The sequence below is a fragment of the Heteronotia binoei genome, chromosome 8 (genome assembly GCF_032191835.1).
Source record: "Heteronotia binoei isolate CCM8104 ecotype False Entrance Well chromosome 8, APGP_CSIRO_Hbin_v1, whole genome shotgun sequence".
In the NCBI taxonomy this organism is placed as follows: domain Eukaryota; kingdom Metazoa; phylum Chordata; class Lepidosauria; order Squamata; family Gekkonidae; genus Heteronotia; species Heteronotia binoei.
Genome location: NC_083230.1, coordinates 114176189 through 114190758, shown reverse-complemented (window position 1 = coordinate 114190758; position 14570 = coordinate 114176189). Strand labels below are relative to the sequence as shown.

General features: G+C 49.0%; 1 protein-coding gene across 6 annotated transcripts in view; it reads right to left on the bottom strand.

Annotated features, from left to right (window-relative positions):
• Window positions 1-1191: 1191 nt before the first annotated feature.
• The window catches only part of ABCC9 (ATP binding cassette subfamily C member 9), a 132941-nt gene continuing 119562 nt past the window's right edge, over window positions 1192-14570 (bottom strand). For 4 of the 6 annotated variants that reach the window (XM_060245918.1, XM_060245919.1, XM_060245920.1 and 1 more), the window contains 4 exons: window positions 11875-11978; window positions 10901-11034; window positions 7472-7534; window positions 1192-1386 (listed from right to left, as the gene is read on the bottom strand). In XM_060245918.1, coding sequence (XP_060101901.1) covers window positions 1249-1386; window positions 7472-7534; window positions 10901-11034; window positions 11875-11978 — 439 coding nt within the window. In that variant the 3' untranslated portion in view covers window positions 1192-1248. Of the gene's footprint in view, window positions 1387-6023; window positions 6192-7471; window positions 7535-10900; window positions 11035-11874; window positions 11979-14570 lie in introns of all 6 variants that reach the window. The other 2 variants (XM_060245922.1, XM_060245923.1) reach the window with 1 other exon arrangement.

Sequence of the window (14570 nt, the reverse complement as noted above, 5' to 3'; positions counted from 1 at the left end):
TCTATTGATGGATGGCCAGCCGACCTGCGTCCCGGAAAATCTAGACCGGGCACTATATGCCGTGGCTGAATGGCTCAGACTGAGCGGGCTGAAGCTTAATCCTGCGAAGACAGAGGTCCTTTGCTTGGGTCGCCGTGGTCCGGAAGGGGGAATCCCCCTACCAGCCTTTGACGGTGCGCCGCTGATAGCGGCGGACAGGGTCAGGAGCTTGGGGGTGCTGTTGGAGCCTTCCCTAAAGATGGAGGCTCAGATAGCAGCCGCTGCCAAGTCCGCGTTTTTTCATCTTAGGCGGGCAAGGCAGTTGGCCCCCTTTTTGGAGCGCGACGACCTAGCAACAGTGATCCACGCCACGGTCACCTCGAGGTTAGACTACTGTAATGCCCTCTACATGGGGCTGCCCCTGTCCCGAACTCGGAAATTGCAGCTGGTGCAGAATGCCGCGGCCCGGCTGTTATTAGGTCTCCCAAAGCGGGAACACATTCAGCCGGGTCTTCGGACCCTGCACTGGCTTCCAGTAATATACCGAGTCCGGTACAAGGTGCTGGTTATCACCTTTAAAGCCCTATATGGCTTGGGACCTGTCTACCTGAAGGACCGTCTTTCCCCGCACGTTCCCCAGAGAGTACTGAGGTCGGGAACACAAAATCTCCTTACTATCCCTGGGCCGAAGGAAGCCCGGTTGAAGTCCACCAGAGAAAGGGCTTTCTCTGTTATGGCCCCTACATGGTGGAATCAGCTGCCGGAAGAGGTGAGGGCCCTGCGGGACCTTGTTCAGTTCCGCAGGGCCTGTAAGACGACCCTCTTCCGGCTAGCCTTTACTTAGCTTGAGAATTTTACTGTAACTTGCTGGATTCCTTTTATATATAGCTGAAATATTTATGTGTATTAATAACTAGGGTTTTATCTGTTTTATCTGTTTTATCTGTTTTAAATATGGATCCCTTTATATGTGTAATTTTGATGGATCTACTATTGGAAGCCGCCCTGAGCCACTTGTGGGAAGGGCGGGATATAAATCTTAAATAAATAAATAAATAAAAATAAATAAATGTGAAGAAGAATTTATTGCTTTGAAGCATACATCATGGGTTTTCTATTTTAAAAAAACATATGGATGCAAAATCCTTGGCCAAGTCCGCAACACTGCTATGTTAAATAGAAAAAAAAGATATTTTTATTCCCTCTCCCACCCTTTTTTGAAAAAAAATAGCGATTAAAAAGAGAACAAGGCGCGACGCAGCATCTTCTTCACATGTCAGCCCGCACAAAAGATGCAAAGATGCCGTCTTCCTGAGCCAGTAGATTCTCTGGTGTGTCGTATTCCAAAATGTTCCCTCGTTTCATCACGATGACCAGATCTGCCGTCAAGATGGTGTGAACCCGATGCTACAATTAATGTAGATATCTATTACTTTTGGAGGGGTCAAATCATTTCAGTATCCATTTGCAGGGTGGGGGGGGGGTTAGTAGGAATGCACAGGAACGCAGTTCCGGCTGGCTTAGTGTCAGGAGGTGTGGCCTAATATGCAAAGAAGTTCCTGCTGGGCTTTTTCTACAAAGGAAGCCCTGTGTGGAACAATGGTAATGTCAGGGTGTGTGGCTTAATATGCAAATCAGTTCCTGCTGGGCCTAAGAACATAAGAGAAGGCATGTTGGATCAGGCCAATGGCCCATCGAGTCCAACACTCTGTGTCACATAAGAGAAGCCATGTTGGATCAGGCCAATGGCCCATCCAGTCCAACACTCTGTGTCACATAAGAACATAAGAGAAGCCATGTTGGATCAGGCCAATGGCCCATCCAGTCCAACACTCTGTGTCACATAAGAACATAAGAGAAGCCATGTTGGATCAGGCCAATGGCCCATTCAGTCCAACACTCTGTGTCACACAGTGGCCAAAAAAATTATATACCCTGTTTCCCTGAAAATACCTACCCAAAAAATAAGCCGTAGCAGGATTTCTATGCATTTGTTAAATATAAGCCCTACCCCGATAATAAGACCTAGTGATGGGCGTGGCTATGCAGCGGATCTGCATAGCCACTCCATGCATTTCGGTGCGGAGTGATAAGGAAGACTGAAATACCTTTTATCTGCTACAACTGTATTTGCATAAATGTAGATTGTTGTATCATACTTAATAAAAAATAAGACAGCCCCTGAAAATAAGCCCTAGTGTGTCTTCTTGAGAAAAAACAAATATAAGATTGTCTTATTTTCGGGGAAACACGGTACATATACATATATATACGCACTGTGGCTAATAGCCACTGATGGACCTCTGCTCCATATTTTTATCTAACCCCTTCTTGAAGCTGGCTATGCTTGTAGCCACCACCACCTCCTGTGGCAGTGAATTCCACATGTTAACCACCCTTTGGGTGAAGAAGTACTTCCTTTTATCCGTTCTAACCTGACTGCTCAGCAATTTCATTGAATGCCCACGAGTTCTTGTATTGTGAGAAAGGGAGAAAAGGACTTCTTTCTCTACTTTCTCCATCCCATGCATAATCTTGTAAACCTCTCTCATGTCACCCCTCAGTGGACGTTTCTCCAAGCTAAAGAGCCCCAAGAGTTCTAACCTTTCTTCATAGGGAAAGTGTTCCGACCCTTTAATCACTCTAGTTGCCCTTTTCTACACAAAAAGCCCTGTCTATTTGTATGGTCAGAATCTGGTTCACACAGTAGAAAAGTGCGAGGTTTCAGTAGCACCTTAAAGATTAACAAAATATGGGGCAAGCCATCAGCTTTTATGAGTCGCTGCTCGCTTCTTCAGAGCCAAAAGAGGGATGCTGCTCCGTGGGGCTTTTTTGGTAGAAAAAGCCCAGCAGGAATTCATTTGCTTATTATGCCACACCCCCTGACACTGAGCTAGCCAGAATGCTTTCCTGCTCAAGAAAAAGCCCTGCTGGTCTGATAGCATCTCTTGTGGAATCCCAACTCCTCCCATGGTCTAAAGAAATGATATTCTGCTAATGATCCAGGATGGTGTGTTGGGTGGGATGGAAGCAAGAGAGGGCCCTGAAGAAGATGAAGATATTGGATTTATATCCCGCCCTCCACTCCGAAGAGTCTCAGAGCAGCTCACAATCTCCTTTAGCTTCCTCCCCCACAACAGACACCCTGTGAGGTAGATGAAGATATTGGATTTATATCCCGCCCTCCACTCGAAGAGTCTCAGAGCGGCTCACAATCTCCTTTAGCTTCCTCCCCCACAACAGACACCCTGTGAGGTAGGTGGGGCTGGAGAGGGCTCTCACAGCAGCTGCCCTTTCAAGGACTGCTCTGTCAGAGCTATGGCTGACCCAAGGCCATGCTAGCAGGTGCAAGTGGAGGAGTGGGGAATCAAACCCGGTTCCCCCAGATAAGAGTCTGCACACTTAACCACTACACCAAACTGTCTCTGAAGAAGTCTTGTGCTTTTCTGCTGCTAAAAAGGTAGTGGCACAAGCACTACGGATAGTCCCTGGCAGGCAGGCAGGGCTCGCACAAAGTAGCACAGTGCTAATTGGCAGGGGGAAGAAAGATTAGAACAGAGGTGTCGATTTCATTTTGTTATGCAGGCCGAATCTGAAATAAATGAGACCTTGTCGGGCCAAGCCGGGTCAGTACCTATTTAAGATTAGGTAGCAGAGATATAAACTTTATAAAGGACACAAACACAAAGATTTTTTTTTAACTTAAAACACGTTTAAAACATTAGCACTCGTTGGTCTTAAAGGTACTTTCTTTGCATCTCTCCTGTGCGATCCAGGGAACTGGGCAGAGGAAGCTCTGGCTCTTTCCTTCCTTCCCCAGGGGAACAGTAGGGGGAGGAGCCTCAGCCAATAGAAATACAAGAGGCTTGACTCAGTAGCTCTGTTGTGCGATTGAGAGAACCTGGCGAAGCAAGCTCTCCCTCCCTCCTTCCTCCCCAAGGGAGGAGCCTCAGCCAATGGATAAAATAGAGGCTTTGTTCTGTAGCCGCCCTGAGCCTGCCTCGGTGGGGTAGGGCGGGATATAAATAAAATAAAATAAAATGAAAAATGAAAATAGCTCCTGTGTGATTGAGCAAGCCTTGCAAAGCAAGCTGTGATGCAGAAGGAAGCAAGAGGGAGGGAGAAGGAAGCCGACGACAGCCAGTTGCTCAGAGGCCTGAGAGGAGCCCTCCTGGGGTCTGATTCAGTCCCTGGGCCTCATGTTTGACACCCCTGGATTAGAACATGCAAAAGGTCACAAATATAATTGGCGGCAAGCAGGGTCAGCAGGAGACCCCATGTCACACTTGCAGGTGGACATGGAGATCGAAGGTGAGGGAATTCTTGGGAAACTTCTGGGTCCCACCTAGCTTACTTCTAGATTACTAGCGGTGCATGTACCACCAGCTGAGGATCCTCCTTCCCAGAACATTCAGGGATGTGGATTACGAGGGCATGATGTTACAGTCCTCACAGCAGTAGAAACTCTGGACACAGACCGGGGGGGTCACTGGGGCAGGGAGGTGGTTGTGGATTGCCTGCATTGTGCAGGGGGTTGGACTAGATGATCCTTGAAGTCCCATCTACCTCTATGTTTCTGTGTTTCGAAGCAAAGTGGGGCTTGAAGGCTAGGTCTCATGAGGGACTAATTCACACACTTCAGAACTCTTATTTTTAGGAGTACAGTTAGCTATTTTAAGTATTTGCTTGAACCTGTTGAAATGTATGTGGGGCGGGGGGAGTAAGCGGTCTCATTGGCTAAATCCACTACTCTATTCCAGGGCTTTTTTTTTTGTAGCAGCGACTCCTTTGGATATTAGGCCACACACCCCTGATGTAGCCAATTCTCCAAGAATTTACAGGGCTCTTAGTCCAGGGCCTACTGTAAGCTCCAGGAGGATTGGCTGCATCAGGGGTGTGTGGCCTAATATCCGAAGGAGGTCCTGCTACAAAAAAAGTCCTGCTGTATGTCCACTAGAATGATGATGCCTCATAAAGAATTAATTGCCCCATTTCTTTAGAGTATCAAAGGCAGTGACAAATAGGGTTTTTAAGGTCAAAACCAACACATGAGTTGGGCTCAGGAGTGGATCGGTAGCCGGTGTAATAGCTGTAATACTGGGGGCATGTGCTCCCAGTAGCTGACCCCTAGAAGCAACATTCGGGCCTCTGAACACTCTTCAAAGGTAGGCCTGAGAATGGATGCAGCTGATGCACCAGCTGAAGCTGGCCAAAAGCATATGGGTGTCTCCAATATCAGAAAAATATGGATCTGAGCTATTAACAGGGCTTTTTTTTTTTAAAAAAAGCAGGAACGCAGTTCCGGCTGGCTCAGTGTCAGGAGGTGTGGCCTAATATGCAAAGAAGTTCCTGCTTAGCTTTTTCTACAAAAAATTGTGTGAAACAATGGTGATGCCAGGGGTGTGGCCTAATATGCAAATGAGTTCCTGATGAGTTTTTGTAGAAAAAGCCCTGTGCGAAACAATGGTGATGTCAGAGGGTGTTGCCTAATATGCAAATGAGTTCCTGCCAGGCTTTTTTTTTTTTTTTAAAAAAAGCCATGTGAAACAATGGTGATACCAGGGGTGTGGACTAATCTGCAAAGTTCCTGCTGGGGTTTCCCCACAAAATGGCCATGGGAAACAATGGCGATGTCGAGGGGTGTGGCCTAATATGCAAATGAGTCCCTGCCAGGCTTTTTTTCTCAAAAGGCCCTGTGTGAAACAATGGTGACATCAGAGGGTGTGGCCTAATATGCAAATGAGTTCCTGCCAGGCTCTCTTTGTAAAAAGGCCCCATGTGAAACAATGGTGATGTCAGAGGGTGTGGCCTAATATGCAAATGAGTTCCTGCTGGGCCTCTCCCACTAAAAGGCCCTGCACGAAACAATGGTGATGCCAGGGGGTGTGGCCTAATATGCAAATGAGTTCCTCTTGGGCCTTCTCTACGAAAAGGGCCCTGGCTATTAAACATTCCTGCAGAATGTCACACAGCCCCCCAAAAGCAGCAGGGCTGGCCACACTTGAACAGAGCAAAGCAGCAGACGGAGCTAAAGGCAAAAGTACCAGAAGGAAGAGTCCTGCTGCCGAGAGCATCTATTTGTTGGTTTTCACCAAAATGGTGAAGAGGCCGTCCTTTTTGAGGAGCAAATTGGCAGCACTGTCGCACTCGACGAGGTCACCGTCGGAAAGGACCAAGACGAGGTTGGCATCCAGGATTTGAGAGACGCGGTGCTGGAGGTCAGAAGGAAGGCGGGAAAGGAAAGAAGGAAAGGAGAACGCAGGAAAGGTCAGGCGAGCAGGCAAGTGATGCCGAGAGAACACCGAGCAAAGAACGAGAAACGTGAATATAAATAGAAACATACATTTTTGGTGTCAGCAGAGTGTCAGCAGAAAGAACGGAACAGAGACAGCGAGAAAGCACAGTGCTCTATGTAAGAATCCAATAAACCAGGATTTACACATTCCCATAATTCCTTCCTTAGATGTGTTACTCCCCCCCACACTTCACCCCATCACCTTATGCAGCAGCATCTCATTTCTCAGGATACGCCAAAAGCTACAGAAGGGGTGGCCAAACTGTGGCTCTTTCACACATATTGTGTGGCTCTCAAAGCTCCCACCACCTTGAAGAAGGCATTTGTCTCTTTCAATCACTTCGCCAAGCCAGCCAGCAGCTTCGAGAATGTATTTAAAGTTAAAGTTGCTTTCTTTCCACTTCTCCCTCATCTATTTGCCCTCCTTCCTCCCTCCTTTCAAACATCTAACATTCATGTGTTCCTCCTCAGTCTGCAGGATCTGCAGTCTGGGTTGCCGACCTTCAGGTTGTGGCTGCAGATCTCCTGGGATCGCAACTGATCTCTGCGTAACAGAGATCGGTTCCCCTGGATAAAATGACCGCTTTGGAAGGTGAACTCTATGGCATTGATATCTCTCCCTCCTCCAAGCCCCATCCTCAAGCCCCACTCCAAAAATCTCCAGGCAGGGCATTTTTTTTGTAGCAGGAGCTCCTTTGCATATTAGGCCACACCCCCTGTGGTAGCCAATCCTCCAAGAGCTTAAGGTGCTTGTAGCACAGGGCCTATTGTAAGCTCTTGGAGGATTGGCTACATCAGGGGTGTGTGGCCCAGAAATGGAATTCTAGCCTGAGCTCTTTTGCATATTAGGCCACGCCCCCCTGATGTAGCCAATCCTCCAAGAGCTTACTGTAGGCCTTATGCTAAGAGCCCTGTAAGCTCTTGGAGGATTGGCTACATCAGGGGGGCATGGTCTAATATGCAAAGCAGTTCCTGCTACAAAAAAAGAGGATGAGTCCAGTAGCACTTTAAAGATTAATACACTTTGTGGCAGGGGATGAGTTTTTGTGAGTCACTGTTCTGAAGAAGCGAGCAGCGACTCACAAAAGCTCATCCCCTGCCACATTTTTTTTTAAATTGCTAACAGACTCTTGGTTTTTTCTTCATCTTCAGACAGGCTTAACACGGCTACCCATCTGGATCTATCCACATACTTACAGCGATTATAACGACGGTGCGATCGGCAAAGGCGGTCATCACAACCTTCTGCAAGATGTTTTCCTAGCAAAGAAGGGAGGCAACAATTATTTACTGGACAGCGGCCCCGTGGCGCAGAGTGGTAAAGGAGCAGTACTGCGGTCTGAACTCTCTGCTCACGACCTGAGTTCGATTCCGGAAGAAGCTGCATTCTGGTAGCCGGCCCAAGGTTGATTCAGCCTTCCATCCTTCTGAGGTCAGTAAAATGAGTCCCCAGCTTGTTGGGGGGGGGGGGGATGTAGATGACTGGGGAAGGCAATGGCAAACCACCCCGTGAAAATGTGAAAGCAACGTCACCTCAGGGTCGGAAATGACTGGTGCTTGCACAGGGGACCTTTCCTTTCCTTTCCTTTCCTTTCCTTTCCTTTCCTTTCCTTTCCTTTCCTTTCCTTTCCTTTCCTTTCCTTTCCTTTCCTTTCCCTATTCCTATTCCTATTCCTATTCCTATTTCTATTTCTATTCCTCCTGGCTTTCTTGAGCTATTTAAAGACCCAGGCCAACAGCAGGTGCATGACTTCCAGTGGAGCCTCAAGTTTTTAAATACATAAATTAGTTTAAGGAATCATTTGGGGGCAGGTGAATTGATGTTTTCTTATGGTAATGAAATTAAACTTAGGGCTGCTTTATTAAAGAGCCCCGTGGTGCAGAGTGGTAAAGCTGCAGTACTGCAGTCGGAGCCCTCTGCTCATGACCTGAGTTCGATCCCAGCGGAAGCTGGTTCGGATAGCCGGCTCCAGGTCGACTCAGCCTTCCATCCTTCTGAAGTCGGTCAAATGAGTCCCCAGCTTGTTGGAGGGAAAGCGTAGATGACTGGGGAAGGCAATGGCAAACCACCCCATAAAAAGTCTGCCGTGAAAACGTTGTGAAAGCAACGTCACCCCAGGGTCGGAAATCACCGGTGCTTGCACAGGGGACTACTTTTACCTTTTTTATTAAAGTCCTGCTTTTTGATGATGTTTTAAGAGTTTGTGTGATTTTGGTCTAGCCCTGCATTTTTGAAGATGCCTAAGCCGAGACACCACCGTCGATGTTTGAGAAAGGTGTGGAACAATTTTTTTTTTAAAAAAAGCAAATAAAAATCAGTTCAATGATTAAGGAGCAGGCCAATTGGATGACAGAAGCGATTATTGGGGGTGGGGAGCAGTGGCTAAACTGGTTTTGTGCAGGAGGCTGTTGATTCACACACGCAGCGACCTGCGCGGGTGGCCATTTTGAATACTCCTGAATGGTGCTCCGTGTAGCAGGGACACTCCTGACTCCTAAGAGTAGTACGGATGAGAGCACAGAACACAGGAATTAATTTCCTTGGTGTCTACCAACGTAAGGAGTAACATTACTAGATTGGAATAAGAATCAAGAAGAAGTAGAATCATAGAATCATACAATCCTAGAGTTGGAAGGGACCTCCAGGATCATCTAGTCCAACCCCCTATGCATGAAACTCACAAACACCTCCCCCCAAATTCACAGGATCGTCATCACTGTCAGATGGCCATCTAGCCTCTGTTTCAAAACCTCCAAGGAAGGAGAGCCCACCACCTCCCGAGGAAGCCTGTTCCACTGAGGAACTGCTCTAACAGTCAGGAAGTTCTTCCTAATGTTGATCCAGAAACTCTTTTGATTTAATTTCAACCCGTTGGTTCTCGTCCTACCTTCCGGGGCTGGTCCTACCTTCTGGGGCACTGTGATGTTAATTATAACATCATTGTAAGCCTAACCACTGTTGAAGGTTTACAAAAGAAACTGAAACGGAGAAATTAAAGCTCCTGGGTCTTCGTTTGAGCTGAGACATTATTCACTTGGAACGTCATTTCCATTTTTGAATTGCCTAGCATCTGTTATTTTGGTTTGGATGTTTTATCGCACTATTACGGACCCTCCAAATTGTTCTGGAATGCTCTGTGTAGCAGACCATTTTCAGTGTGTCTGCATCGATTCTGACTGCGAGAACATGACTTCTCTTTTCAAGGGGTTGGTGGTACCACTGTGATTTAAAAGCTCAGCCAGCTGCTACAAAGAGCTGCTCAGACCACACAGTTGCATCATGAAAAGCACTAGGGTTGCCCAACTCTGGTGGTGGTGCAGGGGGGTCCCCCATGTCCAGGCTCTACCGCCCAGCCACTGATCCGCTGGATGGAGGGGAGGGAAACCTACTCATAAGAACATAAGAGAAGCTATATTGGATCAGGCCAATGGCCCATGCAGTCCAACACCCTGTGTCACACAGTGGCCAAAACCTAGGTGCCATCAGGAGGTCCACCAGCAGGGCCATAAGAACATAAGAGAAGCCATGTTGGATCAGTCCAACACTCTGTATCACACAGTGGCCAATACACACACACACACTGTGGCTAATAGCCACTGATGGACCTCTGCTCCATATTTTTATCCAATCCTCTCTTGAAGCTGGCTATGCTTGTAGCCGCTGCCACCTCCTGTCGCAGTGAATTCCACTTGTGAATCACCCTTTGGGTGAAGAAGTACTTCCTTTTTATCTGTTTTAACCTGACTGCTCAGCAATTTCATTGAATGCCCACGAGTTCTTGTATTGTGAGAAAGGGGAAAAAGTACTTCTTTCTCTACCTTCTCCATCCCATGCATAATCTTGTAAACCTCTATCATGTCACCCCGCAGGCGATGTTTCTCCAAGCTAAAGAGCCCCAAGCGTTTTAACCTTTCTTCATAGGGGAAGTGTTCCAACCCTTTAATCATTCTAGTTGCCCTTTTCTGCACTTTTTCCAATGCTATAATATCCTTTTTGAGGTGCGGTGACCAGAACTGCACACAGAACTCCAAATGAGACCGCACCATCGATTTATACAGGGGCATTGTGATACTGGCTGATTTGTTTTCAATTCCCTTCCTAATAATTCCCAGCATGGTGTTGGCCTTTTTTATTTAATGAAGTTATTACTTAGCTTCTGAGTTCTAACAAGACCAGGCTATGAGCTCTGCTATGAGGGAAGGTACCATTGTAACACAAGTAGCCAGGGCCGGTGCGTGGGAGCAGGCAAACCAGGCAACCGCCTAGAGCACCAACTCGTCCGCAGCACCCTCCAAATTCAGCGAGTGCTGGGGAGGGGAAGTGCAGGCCAGGAGTGTTCTTTCTTGGCTTTAAGGGGAGCTCTCCCGACCCCTTAAAGCCAAGAAAGAACAGCGCTTACACTCCACAGCACCTGCTGAACTCGGCAAGTGCTGCGCAGGGGATGAGCCCAGTGCCCTGTGCGATGACGTCACTTCTGGGTGATGTGATCATGCCACCCACATGCGCAAAATTTACTTGCGGGGGGGGGGCGCTTGCTGGGGTTCTGCAGAACCCCACGCGCCAGGCCTGGTTTTAGCAACAACACCTTGCCGCCTAAGATACAGGCCGGAACACAAGATACTCACCGTGGCCATATCGATGGAGGCCGTGGCTTCGTCCATGATGAGGATGCTGCTCTTACGTACAAAGGCTCTGGCCAAGCAGAAGAGCTGGCGTTGGCCGACACTGAAGTTCTCTCCTCCTTCGGTTACCACCGCATCTGTTAAGGCATAAAGTCAAGAACGATAGCGTGGGGCATTCTTTTAATTAACATGAGCCGTAGAGGTGAAATAACAGCCTTGATCCATGCAGGAGGCTGTAAGCTCTTGGAGGATTGGCTACATCAGAGGGGTGTGGCTTAATATGCAAAGGAGCTCCTGCTAGAATTCCATCCTGGGCCACACACCCCTGATGTAGCCAATCCTCCAAGAGCTTTCAGGGCTCTCAGTACAGGGCCTACTGTAAGCTCTAGGAGGATTGGCTACATCAGGGGTGTGTGGCCTAATAGGCAAAGGAGGTTCTGCTAGAATTCCTTACAGAGCTCTTCATACAGGGCCTACTGTGAACTCCAGGAGGATTGGCTACATCAGGGGGCGTGGCCTAATATGCAAAGGAGGTCCTGCTAGAATTCCTTACAGGGCTCTTCATACAGGGCCTACTGAGAGCTCCAGGAGGATTGGCTACATCAGGAGGGTGTGGCCTAATATGCAAAGGAGGTCCTGCTAGAATTCCTTCCAGGGCTCTTCTTCCAGGGCCTACTGTGAGCTCCAGGAGGATTGGCTACATCAGGGGTGTGTGGCCTAATATGAAAAGGAGCTCCTGCTAGAATTCCACCCCTGAGATTACTGAATGCTTCCTTCTGCTGCGAGACATCAAAAAAACCCTGTGGTTTCTCGCTTGGGTTTTTGGGAGCAATTTGCACGTCGTTAGCTTTTGCATTTTCATTTTGTTTCAGGTTTCGCTTGCAACTTTTTGGGAACATCAAGTAGCCAAAAAAAATTCCTTTGCATGCTGGCTTTTAATTTCAGCGTGTTGCTGGAGCTGAATCAGACTTACACACCTAGGCCTCCTGGCAATGACCTGACCATGTTCTTCAGCTGGGCGATCTCCAGAGCTTCCCAAAGCGTATCGTCTGAACATTTGCACTCCGGATCCAGGTTAAAACTAAGGGGGAAAAGACATTCGCAAATGCTCAGCGGACGGTAACTGAACATGTATCAATGGGCAAGGTCACATGAGAGATCTGGCCTGACGTAGCCACACGTCCCCTCTGGATTTAATATGCGTGATCACACACATCTGCCCCCCGAGTCCCACCTATACTTACCTTGTCTTAAGACGGGCTGGGACAGGATTAAATAGCTACTGGTAACATAAGAACATAAGAGAAGCCATGCTGGATCAAGCCAATGGCCCATCCAGTCCAACACTGTGTCACACAGTGGCCAAAAAACCCAGGTGCCATCAGGAGGTCCACCAGAGGGGCCATAAGAACATAAGAGAAGCCATGCTGGATCAGACCAATGGCCCATCCAGTCCAACACTGTGTCACACAGTGGCCAAAAAACCCAGGTGCCATCAGGAGGTCCACCAGAGGGGCCATAAGAACATAAGAGAAGCCATGCTGGATCAGGCCAATGGCCCATCCAGTCCAACACTGTGTCACACAGTGGCCAAAAAAACCAGGTGCCATCAGGAGGTCCACCAGAGGGGCCATAAGAACATAAGAGAAGCCATGCTGGATCAGGCCAATGGCCCATCCAGTCCAACACTGTGTCACACAGTGGCCAAAAAAACCAGGTGCCATCAGGAGGTCCACCAGAGGGGCCATAAGAACATAAGAGAAGCCATGCTGGATCAGGCCAATGGCCCATCCAGTCCAACACTGTGTCACACAGTGGCCAAAAAAACCAGGTGCCATCAGGAGGTCCACCAGAGGGGCCATAAGAACATAGGAGAAGCCATGCTGGATCAGGCCAATGGCCCATCCAGTCCAACACTGTGTCACACAGTGGCCAAAAAAACCAGGTGCCATCAGGAGGTCCACCAGAGGGGCCATAAGAACATAAGAGAAGCCATGTTGGATCAGGCCAATGACCCATCCAGTCCAACACTCTGTGTCACATAAGAACATAAGAGAAGCCATGTTGGATCAGGCCAATGACCCATCCAGTCCAACACTCTGTGTCACACAGTGGCCAAAAAAACCAGGTGCCATCAGGAGGTCCACCAGAGGGGCCATAAGAACATAAGAGAAGCCATGCTGGATCAGGCCAATGGCCCATCCAGTCCAACACTGTGTCACACAGTGGCCAAAAAAACCAGGTGCCATCAGGAGGTCCACCAGAGGGGCCATAAGAACATAGGAGAAGCCATGCTGGATCAGGCCAATGGCCCATCCAGTCCAACACTGTGTCACACAGTGGCCAAAAAACCCAGGTGCCATCAGGAGGTCCACCAGAGGGGCCATAAGAACATAAGAGAAGCCATGCTGGATCAGGCCAATGGCCCATCCAGTCCAACACTGTGTCACACAGTGGCCAAAAAAACCAGGTGCCATCAGGAGGTCCACCAGAGGGGCCATAAGAACATAAGAGAAGCCATGTTGGATCAGACCAATGGACCATCCAGTCCAACACTCTGTGCCACACAGTGGCCAAAAAACCCAGGTGCCATCAGGAGGTCCACCAGAGGGGCCATAAGAACATAAGAGAAGCCATGTTGGATCAGACCAATGGACCATCCAGTCCAACACTCTGTGCCACACAGTGGCCAAAAAAACCAGGTGCCATTAGGAGGTCCATCAGTGGGACCAGGACACTAGAAGCCCTCCCACTGTGCTCCAAGCACCAAGAATACACAGCATCACTGCCCCAGACAGAGAGTTCCAACAATACTCTGTGGCTAATAGCCACTGATGGACCTCTGCTCCATATGCTTATCCAGTCCTCTCTTCAAGCCACTTCCTATGGTAGTGAACTTCGTGTCTTAATCACTCTTTGAGTGAAGAAGGACTTTCTCTTATCCGTTTTAATTTGACTGCTCAGCGATTTTACTGAGTGCCCATGAGTTCTTGTAATGTGAGAAAGGGAGAAAAGTACTCCTTTCTCTACCTTCTTCATCCCATGCTTTTCTCCACAATGGAGACCCCAGACAACTTACTTCATTGCTGTCCCCTCCTCCATTTTATCCCCACAACAACCCCACGAGGTGGGCTAGGCTGAGAGTCTGTGATTGGCCCAAGGTCACCCAGCAAGCCTCCGTGGCAGATGAGGACAGAGGAGGGGATTCAAACCTGTGACTCCTCAGATACCGAGTCTGACACGCTAAGCCAGGGCCGGTGCATGGCAGCAGGCCAAGTAGGCGGCAGCCTTGGATGCCACTTGGCGTAGGGGCGCCATGAGATGCCCCCTCTCCCCACCAGCCTCCCCGCACCTGCCGCTGCCCGCCTCCTCCCAATGCCTGCTGCCCGTCACCTCCCCTCGCCCCCCACCACTTCCCTGCACTTGCCGCCTCCTCTCAGTGCCGGCTGCCACCCACCAGCTTCTCTCGCCCCCGCCTCTCCGTGCCCACCTCCCCGCGCCCGAAGACACTTCCTGTGGCCAGCAGCTGGCCCGCACCTGCTTCAAAGCGGCTCCCTTTGAAGCAGGGGAACATTCGGGCTGCGTATGCATAGCGCGGCAACTGACCGGGGGGGGGGCACAGGCCTCGGCCTAGGGGGCTCCAGACCCCCTAGTGCTGGGCCTGCTCTAAACA